General features: G+C 43.8%; 1 protein-coding gene and 1 long non-coding RNA gene across 2 annotated transcripts in view; both read right to left on the bottom strand.

Annotated features, from left to right (window-relative positions):
- LOC129122225 (polypeptide N-acetylgalactosaminyltransferase 18-like) overlaps nt 1-19,947 on the bottom strand; it is a 31,963-nt gene extending 12,016 nt beyond the window's left edge. The window contains exons 1-7 of the mRNA XM_077176563.1: nt 19,931-19,947; nt 19,816-19,852; nt 15,883-15,944; nt 15,210-15,536; nt 14,137-14,334; nt 11,280-11,394; nt 6,373-6,516 (exon numbers count right to left, since the gene is read on the bottom strand). Of these exons, the coding sequence (XP_077032678.1) occupies nt 6,373-6,516; nt 11,280-11,394; nt 14,137-14,334; nt 15,210-15,536; nt 15,883-15,944; nt 19,816-19,852; nt 19,931-19,947 (900 nt within the window). The remainder of the gene's footprint in view (nt 1-6,372; nt 6,517-11,279; nt 11,395-14,136; nt 14,335-15,209; nt 15,537-15,882; nt 15,945-19,815; nt 19,853-19,930) is intronic.
- Nucleotides 1-22,734, bottom strand: part of LOC143693915 (uncharacterized) — a 42,769-nt gene extending 20,035 nt beyond the window's left edge. Inside the window, exon 1 of the long non-coding RNA XR_013181924.1 lies at nt 22,195-22,734. This is a non-coding gene — a long non-coding RNA (uncharacterized LOC143693915). The remainder of the gene's footprint in view (nt 1-22,194) is intronic.
- Nucleotides 22,735-26,251: the final 3,517 nt, after the last annotated feature.

The following is a 26,251-nucleotide window of genomic DNA, read 5'->3' as shown; positions in this document are numbered from 1 at the left end:
CAGCACAGGAGTTCAGAGCATCTCCGTCTTTTATAGGACAGATACAAAGATAAATTAAGGTTTTCTGCAAACAAATGCTAAAATCCACACTTGAAGCAGATACTATATAGAAAGAAAAAGCTGTTAGCAACTGGTGACAGATACAGGCATGAGAGAGAACAGAATGGCCACATTTCAAGGCATTTGTTCTCATTTTACATTTTCTAAGTCCATACACACAGATACAAGAGACAAGGACAAGGGACAGACACTGGCTGCTCTGTATTTCTAGCAAAGAAGGGCCCTCAAAGGCCTCAGGGATTACACCTGGGACCAAAGACATGAGTTCATTATGTTATACAAATTCTTTCTACTCTGTTTGACTACAAAGATATGTGGAAGGTTTCTCTGGAAGAAAGGAAAGAAGGGGAAGGATGGAGGGGATATGTCCCCTTTCAGATTGGCAGGTTATGTGTAAGCCCAGGAAGGTAACACAGGATTATACCAGGACTGCCTGATTGCTAATCACAAATAGAATTTATTTTGCTACAATCAGACCTTTTTCTTGGAAGGACCATGAGAAAGATTAAAGGGAAACATCGTGCTCCAGGTTTTAAGTCTGTGGTAACTCAGTGGTGGCAGAGTCACAACAGACAAGAGTGGACAGAAGCACCAAATTAATGCCCCTGCCATTTACTGTAACTATTCTATTTGTCTGTAACAAAAGGGAAACTGGAAATTCTGCTGGGTGTATTTGGGAATCTTTTTGGTGCCCAGATTTTCCTGGTATTTGTTCATTGTTGGTGTTGTGAACTGTTTTATGTGTGAGTGTTCTCCTTTGTGAACACTCTGGTAAAATAAGAGAGAAAGCAGAAAAGCAGAACAAGCCAGGTCTGATGAAAGATTTCGGAGCTTCATGTAATAAATAAAATAAAATTTAAAAAAAAATGGAATGCTGTAAGTAGTCAATTCAGGGATTGAATACAACCACAACAAATGGTGGTGTTCTGGGCAAGACTGTGTGCCCAGTTTACCCTCCTGTAGCACTGCCAGGGCAGATGTAACCTGCCAGAGCTGCACTCAAGTTAATTACGTTACCATTAATGGTTTAGACTAAGCCCAGGTTTTGCCCCCTTAATGAAGTTTCATTGTTCTCACCCCACAGAAACAGTAACAAGCTTGAGCTGGCTGAAGTGAGGTGAGTGGAAGTTTTAAGAGGTTGAACAGAGAAAAGCTCAATAGTTTAGTCATGCCCCACAGGAGGAGAGCAGGGTAATAAAGGAACTGGCAGAGCACATTTCCAGAATGGATGGTTATGACTGAAGTAAACTCTAAGAACTATAACAAGATCACTCTGCATCCACAACTCAGGTTATTAACATTCCTGCAAACAAAACTGATGCCTTAGAAAACTGTTAAACATGAAGAATGCACTTTCTAGACAGGCCCAGAGCAACTATTTTAGACATGTATATGATCTATTTAGACATTTTTTTTTTTGAGAAACTGAGGTAGTGACCGAGCAAGGCTAAAAGGTCAAGATGATCTTACAAAGGGATTGTTAGGACACCCTACAGATGAACCTTTTCTTGCAGCTCGTTTACCTCTTACCTGAAATTACTACTAGAAAACATAAAGGGAAATTGTTGGTTATTTAAATTTTTAACTAACAGGAAGGGATATTCCATTTCAGCATGTTGTCACTACAGAAAAGATGATGTAAGAACATAAAGGGGGGTTGCATTGTTTTCTTAATTACACATATCAGTTGCTGAAAACAGATGAGCAGGCTTGGCTGTAACTCTGAGAAGTGCATTCTGTGGCCTGAGGTCTGCACAGAGAAGGCAGTGTGCCTGCAAACCCTCGTGGCTGAGCTGCTTTTATCAGATTACAAAATTAGAAGTACTCATTAAAGATGCCCCAGAGTTAAAAAAACAGTCAGTGTAAATTAATTACTACTGTGGATACAAACTAATTAGTTACCAGTATCTTTGAAATATATTTTTGGGAACAATTTATTGTAAAATCTTGTCATCCTTTGTCATTACCATTAATTGTTTACTGATAAAAGTAATGAGCCTGATGTTCTACAGACAAGTAGGAATAAGCTATGTGCATTTAATACCATAATCATTTTGAATCTGCATTTTTATTTTGGTATCTGGACAGGTGACTGCAGAAAGGACAGAGAGAGTGTCAGACACAAAGATCACTGAAATCAAGGCTCATATTTCTAGTTGCTATCAGTGGCTTTTTCATCACACCCTGGAAGTTTTTGGATTGTCGTGCACATTTGTTACTGGGTATCTGCCTCTGCAGAGCTAGAAACTGTACCCACTGGATGGAATATGTTAATATTTATTTAGGTAATATCTCCACTGAATTCAGTTAACCTTTACTAAATATGTCTGATCATCACACAATCCTGTCATACTTACTTTCAGGTAAACTTATTTATTTGTATGGAAGAACAGCCTTTTTTCATAACCAAGCTGACAGATTAATGTGAAACTCTAAGTAACCTACAAAAACACCCCCTCACAATCTAAAAGGCTTTTTAAAAGAAAAATAAAAGACTTTAACATAACTAGAGCTGCTCTTCAGTTTTAATATGTAAATTATCCCTTAAATCTAACTTTTGAAGTCATCATTAATTGCCTCACAGGCCTCATTTTACATTAATTGTGCCTTCATAGAACACTCTTATTGAAAACCTAATCCATGTAAAGATTCTTCACAAATTAAATGGTCATTACTTGTCTTCCTCTTTTAGCTAATTGCTTCATTATGTACTTTTTCAATTGTTTTGTTCTGCAGGGATTAATTTTGCATGTATCTTCATGAGCTGTGAAACTGTTAGAGTGTACTGTTAAACTATGCATGGTGTGCTGCTCCTTGGAACTGCAGGAACCACTCTCCACCTGTGTTACTTGGAGGTAACACATGGCAAGGGTCACTTAGGGCCCCATCCAGTTCTCTGCCAAGTGTGTCCATCTCATTGCCAGGCACAGTCAAGAACCCACACATCAATCACTGCGTTGCCAAGTTGATGTTATCAACAGGAAGTAAAAGAAATCACTTTTTCTCTTAAAAAGCACAAAAGGAGACTGAAAAACAGGATTGCCACTGGTTTAGTATTCATGGAGCAATGTACTGTGCTGGCCATCTTTTATGGCTTTACCTTTCTCTCCTTACCACAGCTACACTTAGCCTGATCAGTCTTGTTCATCTTGCACTGTGCCTAAAGCCTGATCATAGAATACAACATGCTGGGGTGGGAGGGACCCACAAGGATCATCAAAGTTCAATCACTGGCCCTGCACAGGACACCACAAGAGTCACACCACGTGTCTGAGAGCATGGCCCAAACACTTCCTCAACTCTGTCAGACTCACTGTGGTGGCCACTTCCCTGGGGAGCCTGTTCCAGTGCCAGCCACCTCTGTTGTCACGGTTATATTTTATGAAAAATCCCTTCACCAGGATTTTCTCTTGAGAAGCTGAGAAGCCTCAGAAAAGAAATGCAAACAATAATTATCTGATTGCTTGGAATGGGGTCTGGAGGTTGCTTACCAACAAGTGCACCTTTGATTGCTGCCATGTGAATTGTTTTTAATTAATGACCAATCACAGCCAGCTGTGTCAAGACTCTAGTCAGTCATGGGTTTTTATTATTCATTCTTTGCTAGCCTTCTAATGTCTTTCTCTTTCTTTAGTATAGTTTTAATATATCATTTTCATATCATATAACATAACATCATAATATAATAAATCAACCTTCTAAAATATATAGAGTCAGATGAATGTCTCACCTCATCCTGGAAACCCTCACACCTGATGTCCCCAGACAGGGCAGGCTCTCCTGGCTGGGCCTCAGGACAGGCCTGGCCCTCCTGGCTGTGCCTCAGGACAGGCCTGGCCCTCCTGGCTGCAGGGCACTGCTGACCCACATTCAGTTTGCCATTGGCAGGAGCCCCAGGTCCCTTTCCACAGCACAGTAGCCCAAATTCTATCAGTACTATTAAAGACTGAGGCAAGAGCTCCTGAAGAATTCCCTGTTCAGCCAGGCTGGTCTTTTGCCTCACTGCCTTGCCTTACAACATAAGGTGCTGTCACACACATAAAGGTGTCTGGCCTTCACACCTGTGACCTGAACATGCTGCATCCATCCTGGTGAACCCATCTCAGTCATCTACTCACTTCTGCACTACCACAACAACCCCTTGCTCTCCCTCACTGGTCTTCCTCTAATCTTTGTTAGATTACTAAATCAGTCTTGCAATATTAAAATATCTCAATGAAATTAAATTCTAGAGGAAAGCCACAAATATGGAATCTTCCCAGCTTAGGCCATGAAGACTTGGAATATAAGAAGGTACAATGGCAATTACACTATGACTTGAAAGTGCAGGAGAGCATTAAACATGAGGCTAATAATGCACTAATTAACTTGCATCTCACCTGAGTCCATTGATGTGTAAGTGTATATTGAGTTAAACTGTTTTACTATTTCCCATACCACTATAAATAATACTTTCCTCTCATAAAACATAAATATATCTATATTATTTCCCAGTTGGTAATGTGCAACTACACATGCACAGTTGGTGAAAAAACACTTGTGAGAAATCTCCAAGTGCCTCCTCATCCTTCCTTGTAGGGTATAGTGATGTCCCATGTTAGCTGCTGCTGTAATACTTTTCTTTCCTGTGGGAGCAGCTAATAAAATGTTCTCTCCCCAGAAACAGCAAAACCACAAAACTGATTCACTGGTAATGTATAATTACACATGCTGTAGCTGCAGATTACCTGCTGAGGCATTCATAAGAACAGAGGGAAAAACAATTATTCCAATGTAGGAGTGACTGAAACCAGAGCAAGCCAAAAAACTCAGTAGTGTCATGACTGGCAGAATTTGGAGGCATGGCAATTACTTATTTTGTTCTCAATAGAGCCTTTCTTTTTTTAACCTGTTGGAATTACAATCCTGTAAAGAGAGAATTTTAGTCTGTGTCATCTTGGGATTCAAATTGTTGACACAGTGAGGTACTTTGCAAAACAAAATTAACCTCAGGAATAATCCTGTGCACACAGATAAGCCACTGCTGGTTACACAGGGTGCTAGGCAAGTGCTTATGCCACACTTGCACTGCTAAGGAATTCTTTTTGTCTTGGTGAAAGTGTGAGCTATGAAAAGCATTGGCTACATCTTGTAAGAAGCAACATTTGGTCAATCTTTACCATCTTTTTCTTTCAGGCTTCAATCTAGAAATAGTCTCCTCTTAATTCACAAAATGGATAAAAGCAAAATAAACTTCTCTCTATTTAAAGCTTTAACGAAAATTTAAAGAGAATCATTATATGAAAAAGCAGTATTTAAAAGTTATCTCAGAGTAACAACTAAGGATATTTCTATTTTTGGACTTCTCAGCCCGTTGCCTTTACACATCACCAACCTTGTACTGTTGAGCAGCACTTGTGATCACGTACTGAGGATGTTTTCTGTAGAGCAAATCATTCCCTAGTGGCAAAGGATATTGGCCTTCTTACTGAAAACAAGCTAAAAACATGGCTTTAAGACCACAAGAAGTGATGATAGCTGCAAGTGCAAAAATGGGGAACATCTTGATTAATTTTCCTGAGGCATATTTGGGGAAGATCTCCATTGCTCAGTGGAGTGCAATGGAGGTAGGCCCAGCAGCAAGGACAGAAAGGGACACCAGGCACACATGGCACAGCCCACTACTCCCTCTCCATGCAAACAGTCCCACAACACAGCAGTTGGGTGAAAAATCCCTTCAATCTTCTTGGTTCCTTTCCTGACATTTCTACCTCTTGGTGTGAGAAATGAAACCCTGGAGATGAGAGCTCTTTTTTAGAGAAGTAATTGCTAGTTGATGTTAATGAAGTGGATAGGGTCTTAATTTGAAGTGTCGGTCTGTTGTTAAACATTGAATGTCAGAGTTCTAGGACTTGCCTTGAGTTGCTGTTGTTCTATGTTACCATTTTACCCTGTATTTGTATCTCTCTCAGTCATACTCTGTATTTGTGCCCCTTTCCATCTCACCTTAGATTTGTATCCATTCCTGTCAGGAACCACTTCCCCTGCTCCCCTGCTCCCAGGCCTTGCACCCGGACTGAATTCAAATGAGAGGCTGTGGGAACTATATGAACCCTCTCAAAACAACAAACCAGCACATGAACTCTGACTTTAACCCCCCAGAACCACACTAAATCACCCACCCTTGACCAGAGCCGGATTCCGTCCTGCCACCATAACTTTAATAGTGCTCAGCTTGGGTGATACCCCTGGACTACAAGCCAACATCATCTTCCTAAGGATTCTCTTGAGGGTGGAAGCCCCAGCTCTGCCGAGAGACAAAGCTGCACGCACCCTCCTGCTGCACTCCTCCTCCTCCTCCTCCTCAGCACCGTGCTGTGGGAGCAGCGGCGCTGTGCGCAACCCCTCGGGTAATAAAGGCCTTTTTAAAGGAGTCTCCTGGCCATATTTATCACACTGGCACGCCAGCCCGTCAATCTGCCTAACAAAACAGTTTGTGAGGCAGCAGGGCAAATCACGAGCTGATTAGCATTACAATTAACCCTGTATCTGAAAGAAAATAAAAGTTTACTGAAGCAGAGGTGTTCAGAGGCAGCAGTGTGGGGCAGACCACTGTGCTGGCAGGCCCAAAGCACTGGTGAGCTGCTGCAGGAGCTAGAACAAGAGCATGGCAAGGAGAAGGAGAAAATGTAACCCAGTGTAGCCTATGTGCTGTGAAACTTCACTTGAGCTTGAACACTGTTGGTGCAGTTTAACATTATCCTCATCCTAAACCCAAAACACAGCACTGTACCAGCTTCTAGGAACAAAATTATCTCCACCCCAGCCATGGCCAGGACAGCTGTGCAAAGGCTTTCCTTAATAAAGTCAGACATCTATTTACATGCAATATAGTCACAGTTTCGTGTCATTTATGGCCTGTGTTAGGAACACCGACAGGTAAAATTGCTGGAAACTTCCAGGTAAAGAGGAAAAAGGGTGACATGTTTCCCCATAAATATGGAGATTTGGGGCCAAGTGTAAGTACCTTCACTTGCCTGTGATTAACAAAAAGAACACTATCCCAAGGGCAATATTGTAAGAAAGATCTCAGGTGAGAAACAATCAGGATACACACACACTGTGGACTGGAAATGGCTGGAACATGTAAGCAGCCATCAGTTTCTAGGCACCAAATGGGAGAGACTCACTTAACTAAGAAGCAATGAAAAAAGCAATGAAAAATCACGATCCCAGAAGCATGTTGTGGGGAGGGGGTTAAAGAAAAGACAAGATAGGTAAGACCCAAAGACCCAGCCCAAAACTAACAAACAAATATTAACTTCTGGAATTCCAAAACAATAGATCAGAGAGAGCCATGACAGACTTCACATCTGCTTGCTTTGCCACAGAGGGACCCTCATGTATGGAAAATACCCCAAAGAACCCTGGGACTATTTTTTGCTCAAGTAACTAATTTCTCCATCTCTATTCATTAACTGCATTCCTCCAGTTCTCCAACATCAGAAACAGCATGAGATTCACAAAAGGTCTGCAGACAAACCACCCGACTAGCAAGAAATGAAGCAATTAATTTCACTACAGAAATATACTACACAAAAGTAGTGCGCCACACTCAGTCTAACTATAAATGCAATTTTCCTCCTGGGTCACCTGATGTAAAGTCTTGATATAGCATTTAGTTGGAACAAGACCCAATCCCTTAAAGAGCTTTTAGCTTCTAATAAATTTTCCTCTTACCCACTTAAGAGGGCCATTATATCCTAGTGAACACGAATTCATCTGCAAGCACAAAGTCTTTGTGACACACAGAATTACTCTAAGTCAAAGCCTGGGCTTGCATTCCCAGGACTCTGATGATGACTTAGTCTGGGACCTGAGGCAAATCACGGAGTATTTGTTAGGGCATCCCTAAAAGTGGCACAAATAACTTCTTGTAACAGATATTCCAGAGCTTTATCAAGCATGTAGGCTGCTTTAAAAGACAAAAGAATTGCTACAGGGTTGCTTTTGATAGAAAATCTTCTTCTGACTTCAGTAGGAATTGGAAGAGGCCTTTAAGAAGCCTACTGCAAACCAGACATGAACCATGCAAAGCAGAACCTGGCTGAATGAATGCAACTGATGGCAGAGGATTTGTAGGGTCGTCCACGGCCACAAGAACTGCTTGTGCAGGCCCAAGCCAGAAGCTGAGCCCAAATGACACTGAGAAACACCAGCCTTACACTCACATTCTTTTAAGGCAGTTACCAACACAGTTCCTGCTTGGGCACATGGATGAAAATGTGATTCCAATCTGCCCTCCAAATGCAACCTGGTAATTTAAAAGCACACTTAAGTCCATTCAATTGGGAATGATTGAACAAAAAAGAAGCACCACTCATTCTAACTTGATTTTATAAATATGATGCTTCTTGACAGTAAATGAATCTTTCTAAACCCCAGTTAAAATGATTGAACTGCTCAAAGAGGATTCTATTAAGTCCTGCATCAACCAGCCTGCCTTTTTTTGTCTTATGAGGCAAATAAACAGATTTACAAGAAAACATTTGGTTGAAGAGTAAAGAGTTTCTTCTAAGAATCAAATCCATTCATGTTTTGAACTCATCTGCCAGCTTCTAGCTCAAGGCAAAAGATTTCTATTAATATTTATTTAATAATACATGTTTAGAATTTTACAAATGCTGTTGCAAATCCATAGACAAGGGTAAAAATCTTAGAAGTTAAAACAGTATTCCAAATCAGAGACCAACAGAGCTGAGTAGCAGCTCTGAAGCAAATTCAGAATCAAGAGAACAATCCTCCAAAGTCCTGCTCTCTGTGGCTTGTAATGGTTTGCCAGCAATGGATCCTTCAAATACAGTTTCCAATAGTTGGTGATTTTCTTGCACTCCTATAACATAAATAACTAGATATTTGTGCAGATGATGAGGTGACAAACATAACTCCTGGGTGAGGATAGTGGGAAAAGTCTCCATTTGTCAGGGTCTAATTCCTCACAGAAGTTTTACATCCTCTGGAACAAAATCAGTGATAGATGGACATGGGACCATGTTCTACCCACTGTGTTTCAGATAAACAGGTAGCTCAAATGATTCTAACATGTGCTATTTCTGCAGTCAAAAATAAACTCTCCAGTTCTTCCTCTAGATGTTTGCTCTTACAAGCTTTTGCATAAAATTTCCCTAGCAGGCCATTTTGGACAGACAGTGTCTGCTTGTCCATTATCCTGAATGAGAATGCTTTTCACACAGCAGAATACTAAAAAAATCTAGACACTTCTTTAAAAAAAGGAAAACGACAATGAAAGAGGAGGTGCAGTGAGCCTACATAGTCACAGATTGGAGAGCAGCATTTTAAAAGGGAAACATTATTTATTGCACTAATACTGTAATTACAATGTCGTTTTTGTAGAACAATGACTATTTTGATTAAGGCACTCATCAGCAGCCCCACAGCTGAAAGCACCACAAGTAATGTAGAGATGTTCCAGTGCCCAACCACCCCTGTGAGTGAAAAACCTTTTCCTGATATCCAACCTAAACCTTCTGTGACACAACTGGAGGCCATTCCCTTGGGTCCTGCCCCTGGCCACGCGAGTGAAGAGATCAGTGCCTGCACCTCCACCTCCCCTGGTGAGGATATTGAAGACCACACTGAGGTCTCCCCTCACTGAGTCTCACCCTTGGATGATCTCAGACACACTGAGGATTGTCAGAAGAGCATTAATAAACTGTTAAACAATCTGTAATTTATTACAGCTCTGTAATTTGTTTTCATACAGGCAGATCCAAGCCAGCATAAATTCAGATAAGGAAGCACGTATTATGTTGCCTTGCACACTACACTCTGTTACAGATGAGAGTATTTTATGTAGGTCAGGCACTGCTTCCCTGGAGCCAGAGAAAAAGCCATAAGGAAATCAGAGCAGTGTCAGGCCTTATTTCAGTGATCCAGCATACTCCAAAATTTCAATTATGCAGAGATTGTGTCTCTCTGGCCTTGTCTACCAACATACCAACATCAACTCCTCCAAGGCTAAGTGCTGCAGCCCAGACAGGAGACATCTCATGATGCAAACCCAGAGACAACTCCTTGCACTCATGAGGAAACAATAATGTTTTGTCAGTTGGAAAAAGAACAGAAAAACCAAAGTGATGGTAATTTTCAACTCATTGCAACACTGAGCTGCAAAATAAGTTTTTGGGAGCAGAAGGCAGCTCTCTGGCCCTTACAGTGAGAAGAACAATGTTATTAAAAGAAGCAGTCTTGCATTTCTCTCTCCCTTTCCTTGAAAAAGTGAAAGAGGGAGAGAGAAAGCTGAAAGAGGGTCTGTGCTTCACTCTGGCTGAAAAACCTCTTTATCTCTAACAGGCGGAAGAAAAAGAATTTCAAGAAGCCAGAAATAAAAATGAGTATTTTGTGTTCTATCTTGCTGTCTCAGGAGATAATTATCTATTCTTACAGTAAGTTCCCCTTTTTTTGCTATTGTACAACGGTATGCTGATATTCTGGCAGCTAAAAGGCTCAAAACACAATGTTACCTCTCCCTTACCTTTCCTAGCAGGGCTCACAATTTATTTTTATAACACACCACCCCATTTTTCACTACCATTATCTACCTAGGAATTCCAACCTTATCAAAAACCTGAGAGATTCTCAAAGAGAACAGAAAGGTGTTAAACTGTGAAGAGATACAGAAAGAAGTACTCAAATCACACACAATACTGCATTATAGTAAACAGGTGAAGAGTGTACAATGGAAAAAGAAAATATATGCACTCACAATATATTCACATTATGAATACCTTAATTCCCTTCTGTCTGGAAGGCAGCATAAATGCCCCTATATTCTACTTTGCTCCACAGTGATTTTGCTAATTTAAATAAACCAAGTAATCTAGAAAGGTTTTTCTCATCACACCTGTGAGAAACTGTTCTTACTGAGTCTGGGACCACAGGTAAGCAGGGAAATTTAGCTATCAACTCTGCAAAACTCTGTTGAAAGAACAATCCCAAATTCTACACATCTACCCTTGTCCCAGATTAAGTTCTGTAAAGAGAGCTATTGCTCTTTTTTCCCTCCTCTCTCCTCAAATAAATGTACATGTCTGCAGAGCTGTGGATCTCCTTTCCATGCCATCATCCATGGTTTGGACTGCTTTCCCCCTCTGCAATAAGAAGTAAGCTATATTTTAAATGTAAGCCACCAGTATGGGCTAATTGTTTGCCTTCCTTACCCTGATTCCAAGCTCCACATTCTCTCCTCCATATACTTCCATGCCTTCATCCAGCAATCCAATCTCTTGGAAGTATTCTCTGTCCACTATGAAGCATCCAAGCAGTGCAGGACTTCTGGAAGAATAAATCATCAGCAACCAAAATTAGCAGATAAATTATGAAGAATTTTATTTTTCAGGCACAGATTGTATTTATCATTGCTAGGTAAAATGATGCAGCAAAACAGATTCTTAAGAAAGTATTTCTCAAAGAGCTTTATTGAGCCTTGCCTTCTGACATTCCTAATTCTAAAGTGAAATGAGCACCATTGAAGGAAATTAGAGTCAAATTATTGGACATAAATATTCACCAGAGCAGTAAGGATTTCAGTGCTAGTAGTGTGAGATCCAGGTGCCCCAGTTTTGTTTCTGGGGCACCAGCCAGTGTAGCCTCTGTCCTTGCTAAGTCCTCAAGGCTCTTGCCTGTGACAATTGCAAATCATGTGCAGTTCTGTGTGTTTAGCCAGAAGCCAGGTTCAGCTAGAGCTAAAAACTTGTGTCTGTAAGCTTACCTAAAGAAAGAGATTATTTCTTGAATAGGACCATCCAGATACATTTTTTTAATACAGAATCAAGCAAAGCCTGCCTTTACCAGCATAACATTAGTCCATTATCCTGAGCCAAACCTAAACAAATCACATAGCTTTACTGGATCAGTAAACTCTACCTATGTCATGGTGGGAACCAACCAATTTTTGCTACACAGAGCCAATTTTAGTCAGGTAAGAGTTCAGCCACAGAGGGTACAATTTCACCTTATGAGTAGAGAAGGATACAGAGTCATTTAGCCTTTTCATTTTTCTCCTACCTTATAATCCACATTTGCAAGAAATAAATATGTCTTTTCAGATTATTATGCTGGCACTCTGGTAATGACAAGATATTAATTAGCAGTACAGGAGAAATCACCCTGCTTTTATGGAGAACACTCAAGCTACAGCTAGTGGACACATCTGCTTTCAAACAGATCATAGGCTGTCTTAATCACAAATTGTACAGTTCTACAGAAATCTATATATTAATGCCTCCAAGTGCTATAGTACCCGTTTTATAACAATGAAAGACCATCTTTGATGTATTTATTAATGAAGAAAATAGCAGTTAACATCAATACAAAACTTATGCTTCATTTATGATAGGTACTTTTGCCTTTGTTGTTGTTTTTAAGTGTTTCTCAGTGCACCTGCTTCCCTTTGCTATAATTCTAAAAGAATAATGGAGGCAGATAGAAACCATCCATCAAGACACATGGCTTTGTTTGTTGGTGTGCTTGTTTTAATTATCCAACACACACATGCAGCATATTGCACTGAATTAAAAAATGTGCCAGGGAAAGAGTTAGGGGACAAACCTGAAATTCATAAAGTACATGCACTGCCCAGTCCTCATGTGGAACAGAGTTTAGGGGTAAAATGGAAAAGTCATTACTTTGTGTTTCACTACTTTTAATTTTAAAAATCATAATGGTTACTCTGTATAATTAATCACAGGATCATAGAATGGCTTGGGCTGGAAAGGACTTGAAAGATCATCTCATTCCAAACCCCAGCCATGAGCAGGTACATCTTCAAACAGATGAGGTTGCTCAGAGCCCCACATTCAGCCTGGCTTTGAACACCTCCATGAATGGACATCCATAACCTCCCTGGCAACCTGTTCCAGTGCCTCACCACACTCACAGAGAGAATTTCATCTCAATACCTAACATAACCCTGCCTTCTGTCAGTTTAGAGCTGTTCCCTCTTGCCCTATCACTACCTACTTCTGTCCCTTACCAGTTTTCTTGGAATCACCATTTAGGTACTGGAAGGTGCTGTAAACCTCCCTGGAGCCTTTTCTTCTCCAGGCTGGACAACCCAAACTCTCTCAACCTGTCTTCACAGGAACATTTTTATAGTGTCAACAGAGTTCATTAACAGCAATAACTATTTCTAATGCTGTGGAAATTAACCCCTTTTCACGTTTGTCTTTGGCAAACCTGTTAATTTTTATCTCCTGCTTTCCAATTCTAGGTTCTGTTCATAGGTCAGTGCAGTTCAGAGGGTGTTAAACTGACAGAACCTGAGAAAAGTGCCTGCCTGCCAAGATAGCTGCTGGATGAAAAACAGCTGCCAGTGCTGTTTGAGGTTCTGCTTTCAGGAGGTAAGAACAGCATTCACACTTCCTTTCTGCAGGGAGCTGGAGCACAGGTACCAGCGCCCTCCTTGGAATGAATGTGTGTCTACAAGCAAGGCCTGTACTCTCAGCAGAGCTGCTCAGTGGGTTCAGAGGGTACTACTCCCCTCCCTGAGACAAAGGGATTGTTCTGTACCAGTCTGACAACACTCTGGACATGGGAACAAAGTGCAGACCCAGACTGTCCCAAAGCAAGGACCCAATGCAGCCTTTGCTCACAGTGTCACTGACCAGACATTAACTCCTGGGACACAGCACAGCTGTGCACCTATGTGACAACACTATAAAGAACACAGCTGTCAGGTCAGCTCTGCTTATGCAATGTAACTGCAAAGAAAATTCCATTTCTGGCCCGTAAGCACTAAATCAGCAGGCAAGACATTTGGAGAACAGAGTGCTGCAGAGCAGCCCTGCCTACCATTCCACTTGGGCAGGAAACCTGTTTAAAAAGATCTACTGAAAACAAAAGTTTCCTTTAAAAACATCTACTGAAAACAGGAGTTTTCTTGATGACTGTGTAGGCATCAAGGACATTTAAGTATTTGAAGTTTACAGTCAGTAAAACCTATCACACAGCTGAGCCCACTTGCCCCCTGTCACACCCAGGAGAGCTTTTAGACACTGTAATTTAGTTATTTATTACCTTATTGGAGCAGTTGTGTTCTCCAGTTTCCACCAGGACTTAGGAGGGTTCAGATACCTGCACCACAGCTCCCAGTCAAAGCCTTGTGCTGAGAGGGGATACTCCTCTATTTCAAAATTATCATACTTAATGTTATCGAATGATGGAGAAATTACTCTTTTTCTGTTTTCTTTTATCCTGGTGAGCACTGGTTCAGCCCTAAAAAAAAAAGAAATACACTGTTAAGATTACACCACTGCAAGCATAGCACTGATGGAAATCATGGAGTAGTTTGGTTTGGAAGGAGCCCTTAAAGAGTATTTAGTCCACCACCAAATAAACAATATAGCAGCTAATGCTGTATTTTTCAGAAGGAGCAAAGTCTAAAGCTGTTACCCATTCAGAGCCCTTTCTGCCCCAAAATAATAGACTGCAACATATTCTCTAGGAGGCTCTGTTGTTAACCTTGATTTGAGCTGGTGGATGGAAGAAATGAGTATCTGCATATCATAGAGCATTTATACCCTTGCTACCCAGTAATGATAACTTCAGGCTTGCAACACTATCAAGGACATCAGGAGCAGAGTTAATAATAGATCTATCCTAGAGACAGAAGCTCTTGCCTTTTTACCTCACTTTTACTTAAGGAGCAAGGGAGATATTAAATCCAGACTGAACACGGTAAAACACATTATTTTAGTTATGTTTACTTTTGCAGAGTGGCCAAAATAACCAAAAAAACGCTTCTTTGTTTACACTGCAGAATGTAAAAGAAACATAATCTTTTTTAATGAAAAGAAGATACATTCACCCTCATGGGCAAAGGGCTACATTACTGGAGGAGATTTTTAATGTGCAGTTTTCTAATATGATTTAACTACCTTGTAATTAGACCAGCAGATTACTCAAACCATGAAAATGTATCTAGATCATCTTACACAGCACAAACACATTTTTCCTGCTTGTGCCCATGATTATGTCTGAATTTTCATTAAAAAGCTCAAAATTCTAACTCACCCTCTAAATGCCAGTCAGTAATTTACCACCAGTGCTTGGCAAAGGTCCCTGGGTGAGAGAATGGAAGGGGCACACACCAACCCACGTTGAATTCCACGTGGGCATCGAAGAGAGCGACGACCGGCGCTGTGGCTGCTCTCCAGCCGCTGACTCGGGAGCGGATCAGCCCCTCCTGCCTGCTGTGCCGGACAACCTTGATGAAACCTGGCTTGTGGGCATTCACCTCATCAACATACTGCTGCAGCTTCTCCTTGAGCTCCTCTGTAGAAGGGCAAGAATTGGGCGTCAGCAAGAGATGCCAGCTCGACAAGGTGTAAAAATCCGCGCTTTGTGTCGTAGATGAGCGATCCCCATCCGGGGAATGATGTGCTCTGACTCCATGATTCCAGAAGGCTGAACAAATCCTTTATTAAGCTTTATTAAGCTGTACTATATTACACTAATACCATATTAAAACTACACTAAAGAGATACCAAATACTACTAAAGAAAAACACATGACTCTCTGCAGACAGTCACAACACAGCTTTGACCCAATTGGCCAATCAGTCCAAACAACCCTCGCTGGTGTCCAGCTCACAAATCACTTCTGGCAAACCATCTCCATGACACATTCCACATGTTCCAAACAGGAGCAGCAAGTAGAGATAAGAATTGTTTTCTCTTCTTCTCTGAGGTTTCTCACTGCCTTCCCCAGGAAAAGTCCTGGGAGAGAGAATTAAATCTCTCTTTGTTCAGAGAATGCGAATACCACACTTTCAGTAAAACAGGAGCAGCCTTCACACGGCTGCTCAGAACTCTCAAATAGTCAGTCTAAAAGGAGGCAAACAAAAAGGAGAAGGACCATGAATTATTTAGCAATAAAAAAATTTCAGATATAACTATTTAGCCTACATGACTGCCATCAGAATCCTGGCACTGTTTAACAGTAACAAGCCACAAAATGAAGTGTCATAGCTACATAAGAGTATATTATTTTACTGTAACAAAAAACAAGGCACCTGTCTTCTATTTCCAGGAAAAGAAATAAAAAGCCTAAGTATTTTCCATGAATATTCTCTACCAATATTGCAAGAAAAAAAAGAGAACTAAGAGTAAAAGGCATTATTTTTCTCTTTCCATTTTTCTTTCTCAACTTTGACAACTGGTTTCTGTCTTGACTAAAAAGTTCAACAACTTTGGCTCTTAGAACAAAGACAAGTAAAAGCTCTAGAGAAGAATCATTCCTAATTAAAGTATAATAACTCTTAGATCAACAGCTATTATCTCTCTGGTTTAAAGACCACTGCATGAGAAAACACAATATGTGGAGTATAAATATTGTGTTCACAATGATTATTAACTGAAAGCAATGTTCACTTCATTCTTTATTAGCATTCCTATGTTCTATTTACATTATGGTATCGCTCAGAATTCCCTTTGGGACAATAAAGTCCCTTTATTCTGGATCTCTCCACAAATCCAGCAATGTCTTTGCTCTGATGCAGAATAATGCTCCTGTGGCTATTATGCTGTACTGGGCATTATCAAACCTGCATTAAAGCTCAATGCTGACTGTGAAAACCCTAGCAAGCCATTTACCTTCTCCTGAGGAACGGGTTCCCCAGGGAAGCAGTCACAGCACCAAACCTGCCCGAGTGCAGGAAGCATTTGGACAACCTCAGATACATTCTCAAGTGAACTTTGGGGTGTCCTGCCATTGAGCCCCAGGCAGTTTGAGAATCTGAGAAATCAGCCTTTCACGCTGGGAGCTGCTCACCTCCAACAGATCTGGACAAGCAGCATGCTGGAATGGGTAATGGCACAGAAAATTAAAAGCAAGCACACTTTGTGAGCCATATTAAATGTTCATCCTTGGAAAGGAGGGGGGTGTGTGCTCTCTTGAGCTGACAGAACAACAGAGCTCATCAATTGCAAGTTCATCCTAAAGTTCATCCCTGCTGTTTGTGCAGACTCTTGGACATCCACCAGGTGTGATGCAGCTGTTTCTCAGGCCTTGCAGGACTCTGCATGCCATGTACCTTTGAATCAATGAACTCTGCATGAACCGAGAATATCACAGAAAAATCCTGATTCTTACAGGTTTTCAGACAAACAAGAATTAAAAAGAAACAGTCTGCTGATCATGTCCCTCACAACATTTAAACTGCAGCAATATTTTAGGAATTGACTGGATATATTCCCAAAATTTTCAACATTACATTGCCAATAACTATTCAATTTGTTTGTCTGTGACTGCATCACCTGGAATAAACACTTACATAGCATAGAGCACTCTTCTGTTTTGGATTTGACTTGCTGCTTATTGATCAACACACTTTTTCTCCTTTATCAAGTAAAAAAACCCACATTAATTTCCTTCACGCTTGTGCCAAACTCCATGTTCTTACTGCTCACCCCCGAACACACAGAGATTTGTAGCAAGCACAGAACTATCAAACCAACCACTAGCTAACAGCACATTAAATTGAAAAGAAGACATTTATGTTACTGTAATTCCATGCACCTAAAAATAGCACAAACCCGTTCTCTATTCCCAAAATGCAGCACTGCAGAGGATGACTATCAAAACGTGAAGATTAAAGCTTTGTTCTTGGTCTAAGTGGCTGCTCACAGCTCTGCAATACCAGAGGCTTTATTTGCCACAACAATGCAGCATCACCACGGAGGACAGAACTGTGAAAGGAAAGCAGGCTCTAATGGAGGACTCGGAAATCAGGAGCCTGGACAGAGTCATTGCTCCATCAGTCACTGCATTTCAGTAAGTGGGCTACTCTTACTCCTGCCTTACGCATTTCCTAACGTGGACTGACTTTAGAAGCTTGAGTAAACACAAAATCTATTTCATAGCTGTTGTAGTGCATTTCTATACTTTGTAATACTTTGAAGTAGTTTTGTTTTGTATCCCCATATTTTTCCCAAATCGTTTATCCCAAACTGTACCCCCCTCCTTCTCCCTGTGTTATCCCTCTCCCGGGATGAGATCATCCCCAAACCCCCACCCTGGCTCTCTGTCAATCACTCAGCCTCCCATCCCCTCCATGCAGAAGTTTCGGTCCAAGTCGTCCAGTGATCAGCCAGAGGCCAGGGGTCAGCCCCCCGAGCCTTGCCCCATACGCTGTCCTGTATGTCTGTCCCCCAGCATCCATCCCTTAGGGTCACTTAATGGTTGGTAAAATGTTATCTACTTTCAGTTTCCACCTCCCTTTAAACGTGACCTTGGCACATCTCCCTGGGGCTTGGCAGGAGCCCCCTGAAGTGCAGGAGCTCCTTTGGGATCCTAATAAAACCTTGGATTAACCCCTGCTAAGAGTCGGCCCTTTATCATCTACCGATGTCTCTGGTGTCTCTTGTGCTGCACAGGGGCCCAGCCCAGGTGCCCTCAGCACCCTCGGGGCACACACAGAGAGTGTCTCCCCCCAGCCCAGGTGCCCTCAGCACCCTCGGAGCACAGACAGTGTCTCCCCGCTCTCGGCCGTGTCGGGGCTCCCAACCCCGGTGTCTGCCGACTCGGGACTGGCCCAGGGTCCCTGAGAGGCTCGCAGAGAAACAGAGACAACTTAGGAGCTCCAGACATCTTGTGTCCATCTACAAATCCCATCTAGAGTCCAACTACACCCCACATTACAAACTCCCAGGGACTTCTCCTACTGCACCAGGCTACGCAGGAGGGCAGAGCAGCTCCAGCACAAATGTGTGTGCTGACACCCGTGACACGGGACAGACAGGACACCACAAACAATGGAGACACAACACAGACAGAAATCTCTTGGCAAAAGGGATAACTGCGAGCACCGAGAGCATGCCAAATGAGACGACCGAGGTGAGACTGATGGCAAGCTGACGTGGCTCAGAAAACACTGAAGGAACAAGATGCTAACTGAATGATTTATTCCATAAACTGAAGAGATGGATGCCCGAGAATCCTACAGTCAGAAGCCTCTACCTGTCCTCACATTGTTTCAAGCTCTAATCTGCCATAATGGATCCTGGCAGGGCATAGCTGTCCGTACAGCTCAGAACAAGACCTGAAAAGACATCTGACCAGATGCTTCCAAAGAGAGATGCAATTCTGATACATGTCTGAGCTCCCCAGGCAAAGGTTGTAGGGCATGGATGCCGGGCCAAGAAATGCAGAGATCACAGAGGATAAGAACAATGCCAAGGTTTCTGACAGGCCCCTCAAAGGCCTAAGGTAAGAGACATGAGATACCCAAACAACAGATAATGCACAATAGACAAGGGACATGATACACACTGGGACCGCTCTGCCCTGCGCACCTCAGCACTGGGATCAAAAGTGAGACTTTGCTTTTATGGGGCCTAAGGGGCCACTTCATGGACACCCCCCCACCTCCAAAGTGGACTCAAAAACCCATCCCAGTATTTCCCAAACCAGCACCCTGCTTTCATCCCCTCTGTGGGTCGTAGCCCTCTACTTATCTCTCAGACATCTGGGGATGCCGGTCTGTGTCAGGTGCAAAGGAAGGCTGCCTCGACATCTGGGAAGGTCCTGCTGGCACTCTTGTTAAACAACTTCCTGTTGTTTCTTCGTCTGCTCCAATAAAGAAAACAAAATATCAATGCATAACCTCAGCAGCACATTGGCCAAAACCCAACAATTCTGCCACTCACTCTTTTCCCAAGAATGCCCGGCTCCTGGGGCCGCACGCTTCAGCCGCACTCGGAGGCTGACGCCATCGTCGTGGGGCACGCCTGGGCTAAGAGGAGACGAGGGGATGTGGCGCTGCTGAAACCTGAGCGGAGCCTCGCTCCTCCTCCCTACCTCCCTGACTCACCGCAACTCCTCGGCCATTGCTGAAGGCTGCCCTGGTGACACCTTTAAACAGAAAAGGCAGAGGCTTCATCGCCGAGTCCCGGGATTCTTCCCTAGGGCTCGGGAGAGCGGCAAACCCAGCGCGTCGGCCGGTTGGTGACTGGGGCTTGGCCTACTCCGAGTGGATTGCCTGAAGCGCAGAAACAGGAACAGATGCTTAGAGCTGCACCGCAAAGTGAGACTGGAGCAATAACAACTGCTCCTGTACGCTACTCAATGCTCACCTTGCCCATCTCACCTTGCCTGCTGATGTCCAGCTTTACTTCCTAAAAAGAAAAAGAACAGAGCTGTAACAGAGTCACACTTGACACTCTCCCTGCAGAGACAAACGGTGACTGACCTGCTCGGGGGAACCTCCTCACTCGGGATGGGTGGATGGATTTTGCCCTGGATTTTATCCTTCTGCATCTGAAAGAAAGCGAGGACAAACGTCAAAGGGCTGCAAGATATCTTCACAGCTCCAAACATCTTCTGTCTATCTAGGAATATCATCTAGAGTCCGGCCACACCCCACAAACTGCGTGTCCCTGAGCCTTGTCCTGTTGCAGCAGCCTCTGCGGCAGGGCAGAGCAGCTCCGGCACAAACATGTGCAGACACCCGTGACACAGAACGTGACCAACGGGGGGACGTTAAACACAACACATGATGCTTGTGGTGAGGGCCTCGAGGGGAAAAGGCAAAAGGGACCCCAAAGACACAGTAGGTAACACGGTACACCCGACAACACGACGTGGACCGGAACTGCTCTGCCCTGCCCGCCTGCACGCTGCCATCAAATGTGGAGTCTCTCCCTTTAGCTGTCCTAAGAGGCCCCTTGGAGAAGATTGCTTTTCCCTCTGCTAATTTTTCAATCTGTCCCAGGAACTCCCAACCCGCTGCTCTCCCTTCTCCAGGCCGTGACCCAGACTTATCTTTTGGATGATCAGCGATGTGAATCCACGTTGCACCTGAAATGAGTCTGCCTCGGAGGGCCCTGCGATCACCTGTTAGCCTCTCGGTCAGCTACAATAAAGAAAACCAAAACCAAAGTATGAGTTCAGAGTTATGTGGGCCAAATCCCAGCAAGTCAGCTACTGGCCCTCTCCTGAGTGTGCCTGGCTCCTTCAGGCTCCACCTTCATCCTGATTCCAAGGCTGTGGGCATTATTATGAGTGACACCTGGGTTAGAGAAAAGCAAAGTTCAATGGCATTCCTGTGAGTGCAGTGGACCTTGTGTGAGGAAGACATGGGAATGCCTCTGCTGTGCTTCTGAAAAGCCCTGTGTGGGGGGGCCCTCAAATAAACACCCTTTCTCACCCTGCTGCCTGCAAGGAAATGTCCGTACATACACACTCTTACAAATGTACCTACGGTTTTGGGGTTTTTTTCTTCTGAAGCTCCAAGAATGATTTCCCGTCTTGAGTCATTCAGAAGAAACGGCCCCTGTGACTCAGGTCAGAAGGGTGGCCTGCGTTTTTGATCACGACAGCTTTTGGGTTTACCCTGTGAGCAGGAGCAGCCAGAGCTGAGGCTCAGCAGAGGCTGACCCCGGCCAGCCCCTTCCTCCCTTCCCCGTGTCACAAGGACTTCCAGGCAGAAGGATGCAAAGCAGGTTTGTGTCTTTTCTCTTCAGTGCCAATAGGTAAAAGATGTAGGCTTTGAAATAACTAATGACCCTCTCTTGGAACTCTCCCAAGGACAGTTTGAAAGAAAAGACAGAAGATTGCTGCTAAATCCATATGGGATAAGGATGAGAGCAGCAAGGAGGGCAGGTGAGTCCCCCCCCCAAGGGTGCACCCAGAGCCCCGGGCAGGGACGGAGTCACTGGCTGCTCTCTGGGGACGAGACCCTCCCTGCAGGTGACACCGGCTTGTCCTCTCCCTGTGGCACAGGGACCTCCAGGCTCTAGGACCAGCCTCATTTTGTCAGCATCCAGGTGCTGTGCTAGAGCCAGAGGGGTCAAGGCTTTCCAGAACCATAGGATCCTTGCGGTTGGAAAAGCCTTCTAAGGACATCCAGCCCAGCTGCTGCCCCCCAAATCAGGTCTCTAAACACCACATCTTGACATCCTTGACATGTCTCCAGGCATGGGGACTTCCCTGGGCAGCCTGCTCCTATGCCTGACCACCCTTTCAGTGAAGAAATTTTCCCTCCAATCCAATCTAAGCCCTCCCTGCTGCAAGTTGAGGCCATTTCCTCTTGCCGTGTCACTTCTTACCTGGGAGATCTCAGTGCTTCAACCTTACCTGCTCCTTCCCTAGGCGGTCTCTGGCTTGGCTGGAGGAGAGGAGAAACACTCCCACCACAGGAATGGCAGCTCAGGAGGTCCCACACCAAGGCCAGGGGGAGCAGCCGTCCTCGCCAGAGCTCGCACGTCCCTTCTCAGAGATTGGCTCTGCTTTTCCTCCTTCAAGTTGTTCCCAAAGCTGCTGGAAGAACTGAAGGCTCCTTTGGCCTTCCATTGCTCTGCTTGTCCCGAGAAAGAGCTTTGAGTGTTGTTACCCCTCCAGAAAGGAAGGGCCTTTCTGTCTCACACGCTCAGTGACACAAGGCTACGCAGCCTCTGCTCCAGGTGGGAAGGGCTTCCTTCCTCCTCTGGCACCTGGCTGGCACAGGGCACAGGTTGCTCAGAGGTCCTGGGGCTGCCCCATCGCTGCAAGTGCTCAAGGCCCCTCGGTGCTCTGCGATGAGGCTCTGAGCAAGCTGCTCGATGGAAGCACGTCCCTGCCCACGGCGGCAGCAGCCTTGGAATGAGGTGATCTTTAGAGCCCCTTGCAACCTGAATTCTTCCATGATTCTGTGAACTGAAAAAAGCAGGGAAAGAAATCTGTAAAGGTCACTAAATGCATCCAAGCACATCCCCATGGATCCAATCCTCAGCAGCCCATCCAAGGCAAGGTCAGAGCTCTCTGCCCACCGAGGACACGGCAAGCAGCACGGACCTTTCTCCCACTCTCCAGCACGGACCTGCGAAGCCAGAGAGAAGTTTACAGACACCGGAGGGCGGCGGGACGGGACGGGGCGGGAGGGGGCGGGCGGTCTTACCTTGCAAAGATGGCGGCACAAAGGGGGGGCAGCGCCGCCGCCCCGCCGGGATTTTCCGGCCCGCCGTCGCTTCCGCCGCCTGGAGAGGCGCGTGCGCGGGCTCGGGGGGGGGGGTGCAGCCCCGTTCCGATGGCGTTCGCCCGCCCCCGCTCGCTGCCCCCGGCCCGCGGAGCGCTGCGACCGCGCCTCCGCCGCCCGCCGAAAGCGGCCCCGCCGGGCCGCCCCCCCCCCCGGCCATTTTTCTCAGCCATCGTGTCCCTTTTGCACTCCTGAACGTCTTTCACCCCTCCCGGCCATTTACCGAGCCCGCCCCGCCCGCCCCTCGCTCCCGCCCGCCCCTCGCTCCCGCCCGCCCCTCGCTCCCGCCCCTCGCCCTTGCCTCGCTCGGCAGCCGCGTCCTTGCCCCGCCCCCGGCAGCCAGCGGCGAGGGGCAGGGCGCTGGCTCGGGGGGCTGCAGTACCGCGCTCTGGCCACAGGGCGGCAGACTCCCGGGTCCGCGATTTTCCCGCGCTTTTGGCCGCCATTTTGAGAAGGTCAAACAAACTCCTCGACATTGGCGACGCGCCGCTCCCATGATGGCGGCCGAGAAAGGTCTCCCCCCCTTCCCCCCCCAGCCGAGAGAGGCGGTTACTCACATGCCGGTCAGAAACCCGCCAAAATACGCCCGCCCGCAGCGCCGCTGACCCTACAGCCCGTGCCGGGTACACCTGAAACGCAAGAGAATATCCCGCCGGGACCGCGCCGGCGTTCCGTGCAGGCAGTCCTGATACACACACCGCGGGCCTCCGGTTGCCCGCCCTTTTGGCCGCCATTTTGAGACGGTCAAACAAACTCCGCCACGCGCCACGCCCAAGAGGGCTGCCTGGCGGCGGCGGGCTGCAGTACCGCGCTCTGCCCACAAGGCGGCAGCACTGCCGCCCACCCCAGCCGGGGGCGCCGCGCGCCTTGGGCCTGCGGGCGGCCAAGGCGGCAAAAAAGAACAGGGGCCATCCCCCCCAAAAACTCCTCTAAAAATAAATGCCAAAAACCTGCCTCTTACCCAACAAGAACCAAATAAGCCCCCTTTCTTTCAAACCTTCTTTAAATAAATTTTATAGTTCTAGTTTTCCTAGTTCTATTCACACACATATTTAGACCGGACAGTGATGTGTTACGTCATTTATACAATCTATTATGTCTATTCCTATTATCTGTATTTATTCATATTTTGTGGTTTTATCCATATCAGTATATATTGATTGTAAATTTCTATACTTCGATTTACATTTCTATCATACTTTTATTATTCCAAAAATAATCCCATCTCTAACCAAACAAATACCAAAAAACCCTTCTTTTAAACTATATTGAAATAGTGTTATATTTAGAGCTTGCATAATTATATTCACATTTATAGTCACAGTTTATACTGATGCATTCTATTCATAATTACATATCACATATATATCATTCACATCATATAGATAAATTATTATTTTTATTATGTACCATATCTACTGCTACAACTTCTTTTTTCTAATATTTTCAATTTTTATATCCATCTTGATGTATTCATGAGATATTTTTACAATTAGATTTCTACCTTTCTATTATTTGTATTTGTAGTTTTTATAATAAAACCCCTGCTTTTGCCAAACAAAAAACAAAACCATCCTTTCTTTTAAACTACTTTTAATAATATTGTTGTATTTATATTTACCATACCTATAATTTTTTAGATATTATATCATAGTGATGGACTATATTTAGAGCTATTTTATAGCTACTTGCTATAATATATCATCATAAGATACATACAGTATCACTTGTATTACGTGTTGTATGGATTTATGTCACTTTATATTTACAATCCTTTAATAATTTTATATATATATCTGCAAAGATTCGAAACACATTTCTACATTTAAAATTTCGTTTGAGTTGTGTTTATATTTATCATCTCTATTGATATATCTATAAACATACACAATACTCTATTAAAAACTACAATATCTTATTGGAATACACCATGACTTATGTTAACTGTTAAATTTTAAATAGAGATCGAATAGATCAAAATAAAAGTTTATTCCCATTTCTACACATCTACTCGTTTTGTTTAAAGATAGCTATCCTTAGAATTTTACATTTAAAATCCAATTCCTAAATGCAATGACAAAACAAACAGCAGCGAATTCCCACCAATGTCTTCCAAAACCATCAAGATACCTCCACCAGCCAAACAACTGCCAGCGAAAAAAACACACAACACTCTTTTCACTAACAGTTCTCATCACATCAGAAAAATGGAACCAAACGAAAAGAAAACCCTTGAGAAACCCACGCAACAAATCACAAAAACCTCTAAAAGAACCCAAACCAACTCACTCAACTCCAATCAGTGCCACTGACCCTGAACGTTAGTTTAAAAACTAACCGAAATTCTACATCTACACTAACTCAAAGAATAAGCAATACTCTGTCAAAAGAACTTTAGAAAGCGAACTAATGAACGAAATAGAAAAAAAAAAAAAAAAAACCTCAGCCAGTAAAATATAAGAAAATACCTACCCAAATAAAAAAACTACTTAAAAAGTCCCACCATATAAACACCCACGTTCCCAAAAATAAAACTGATCAATAACCACCAAATACGTCAAAGGACAACAAGAAACGAAAAAAAAAGAAAAAAGAAAAAAAAAAAAAAGAAAATAATTTGTAAAACAAAAGTCCCCCAAACCAAAGCAACTTTAATTTACGTCAAAAAAATTATTCCCAACTGAAGAATAAACGCATAGAACCTCATTCGATCAAAATAAAAATACCACCCAGAAATAAACACAAAGCCGAAAGAGAAACGTAACCATTGACAAGATCTCCCAAATGATCCGTAACAATAAAACGTACACTACAATCAAACAAACCAAAGAAATAAAAGCCCTGGAAGACGAGAAACACAAACGCAATTAGAGAGATTTTAAAAACCCCGCTGCTATTAACGACACGACGCCACCTCGAACCCACCGAAACAAACGCTACACGCCCACGCTAATAAAAGCCACCGCGACAGAATTAAAATCCGAGCCGCTGCTTCACGCAACGACCCGTAGAAACCATTGCACGCCTTTAAAAACAGAATAGCCCGGCAAAAAAAATATCCCACTACAGAACTCGATTCAAACCAAACCTTTATCGTCACCACCCGAAGAACCGAGAACCGTACCGGTCAGGAAGAACGCCATAGCCCTTAGCGCACACCCGCTGCGACCAGAACAAACC

Source organism: Agelaius phoeniceus, chromosome 4 (assembly GCF_051311805.1).
Source record: "Agelaius phoeniceus isolate bAgePho1 chromosome 4, bAgePho1.hap1, whole genome shotgun sequence".
Lineage (NCBI taxonomy): Eukaryota > Metazoa > Chordata > Aves > Passeriformes > Icteridae > Agelaius > Agelaius phoeniceus.
This window is presented reverse-complemented; position numbering and strand designations above follow the sequence as displayed.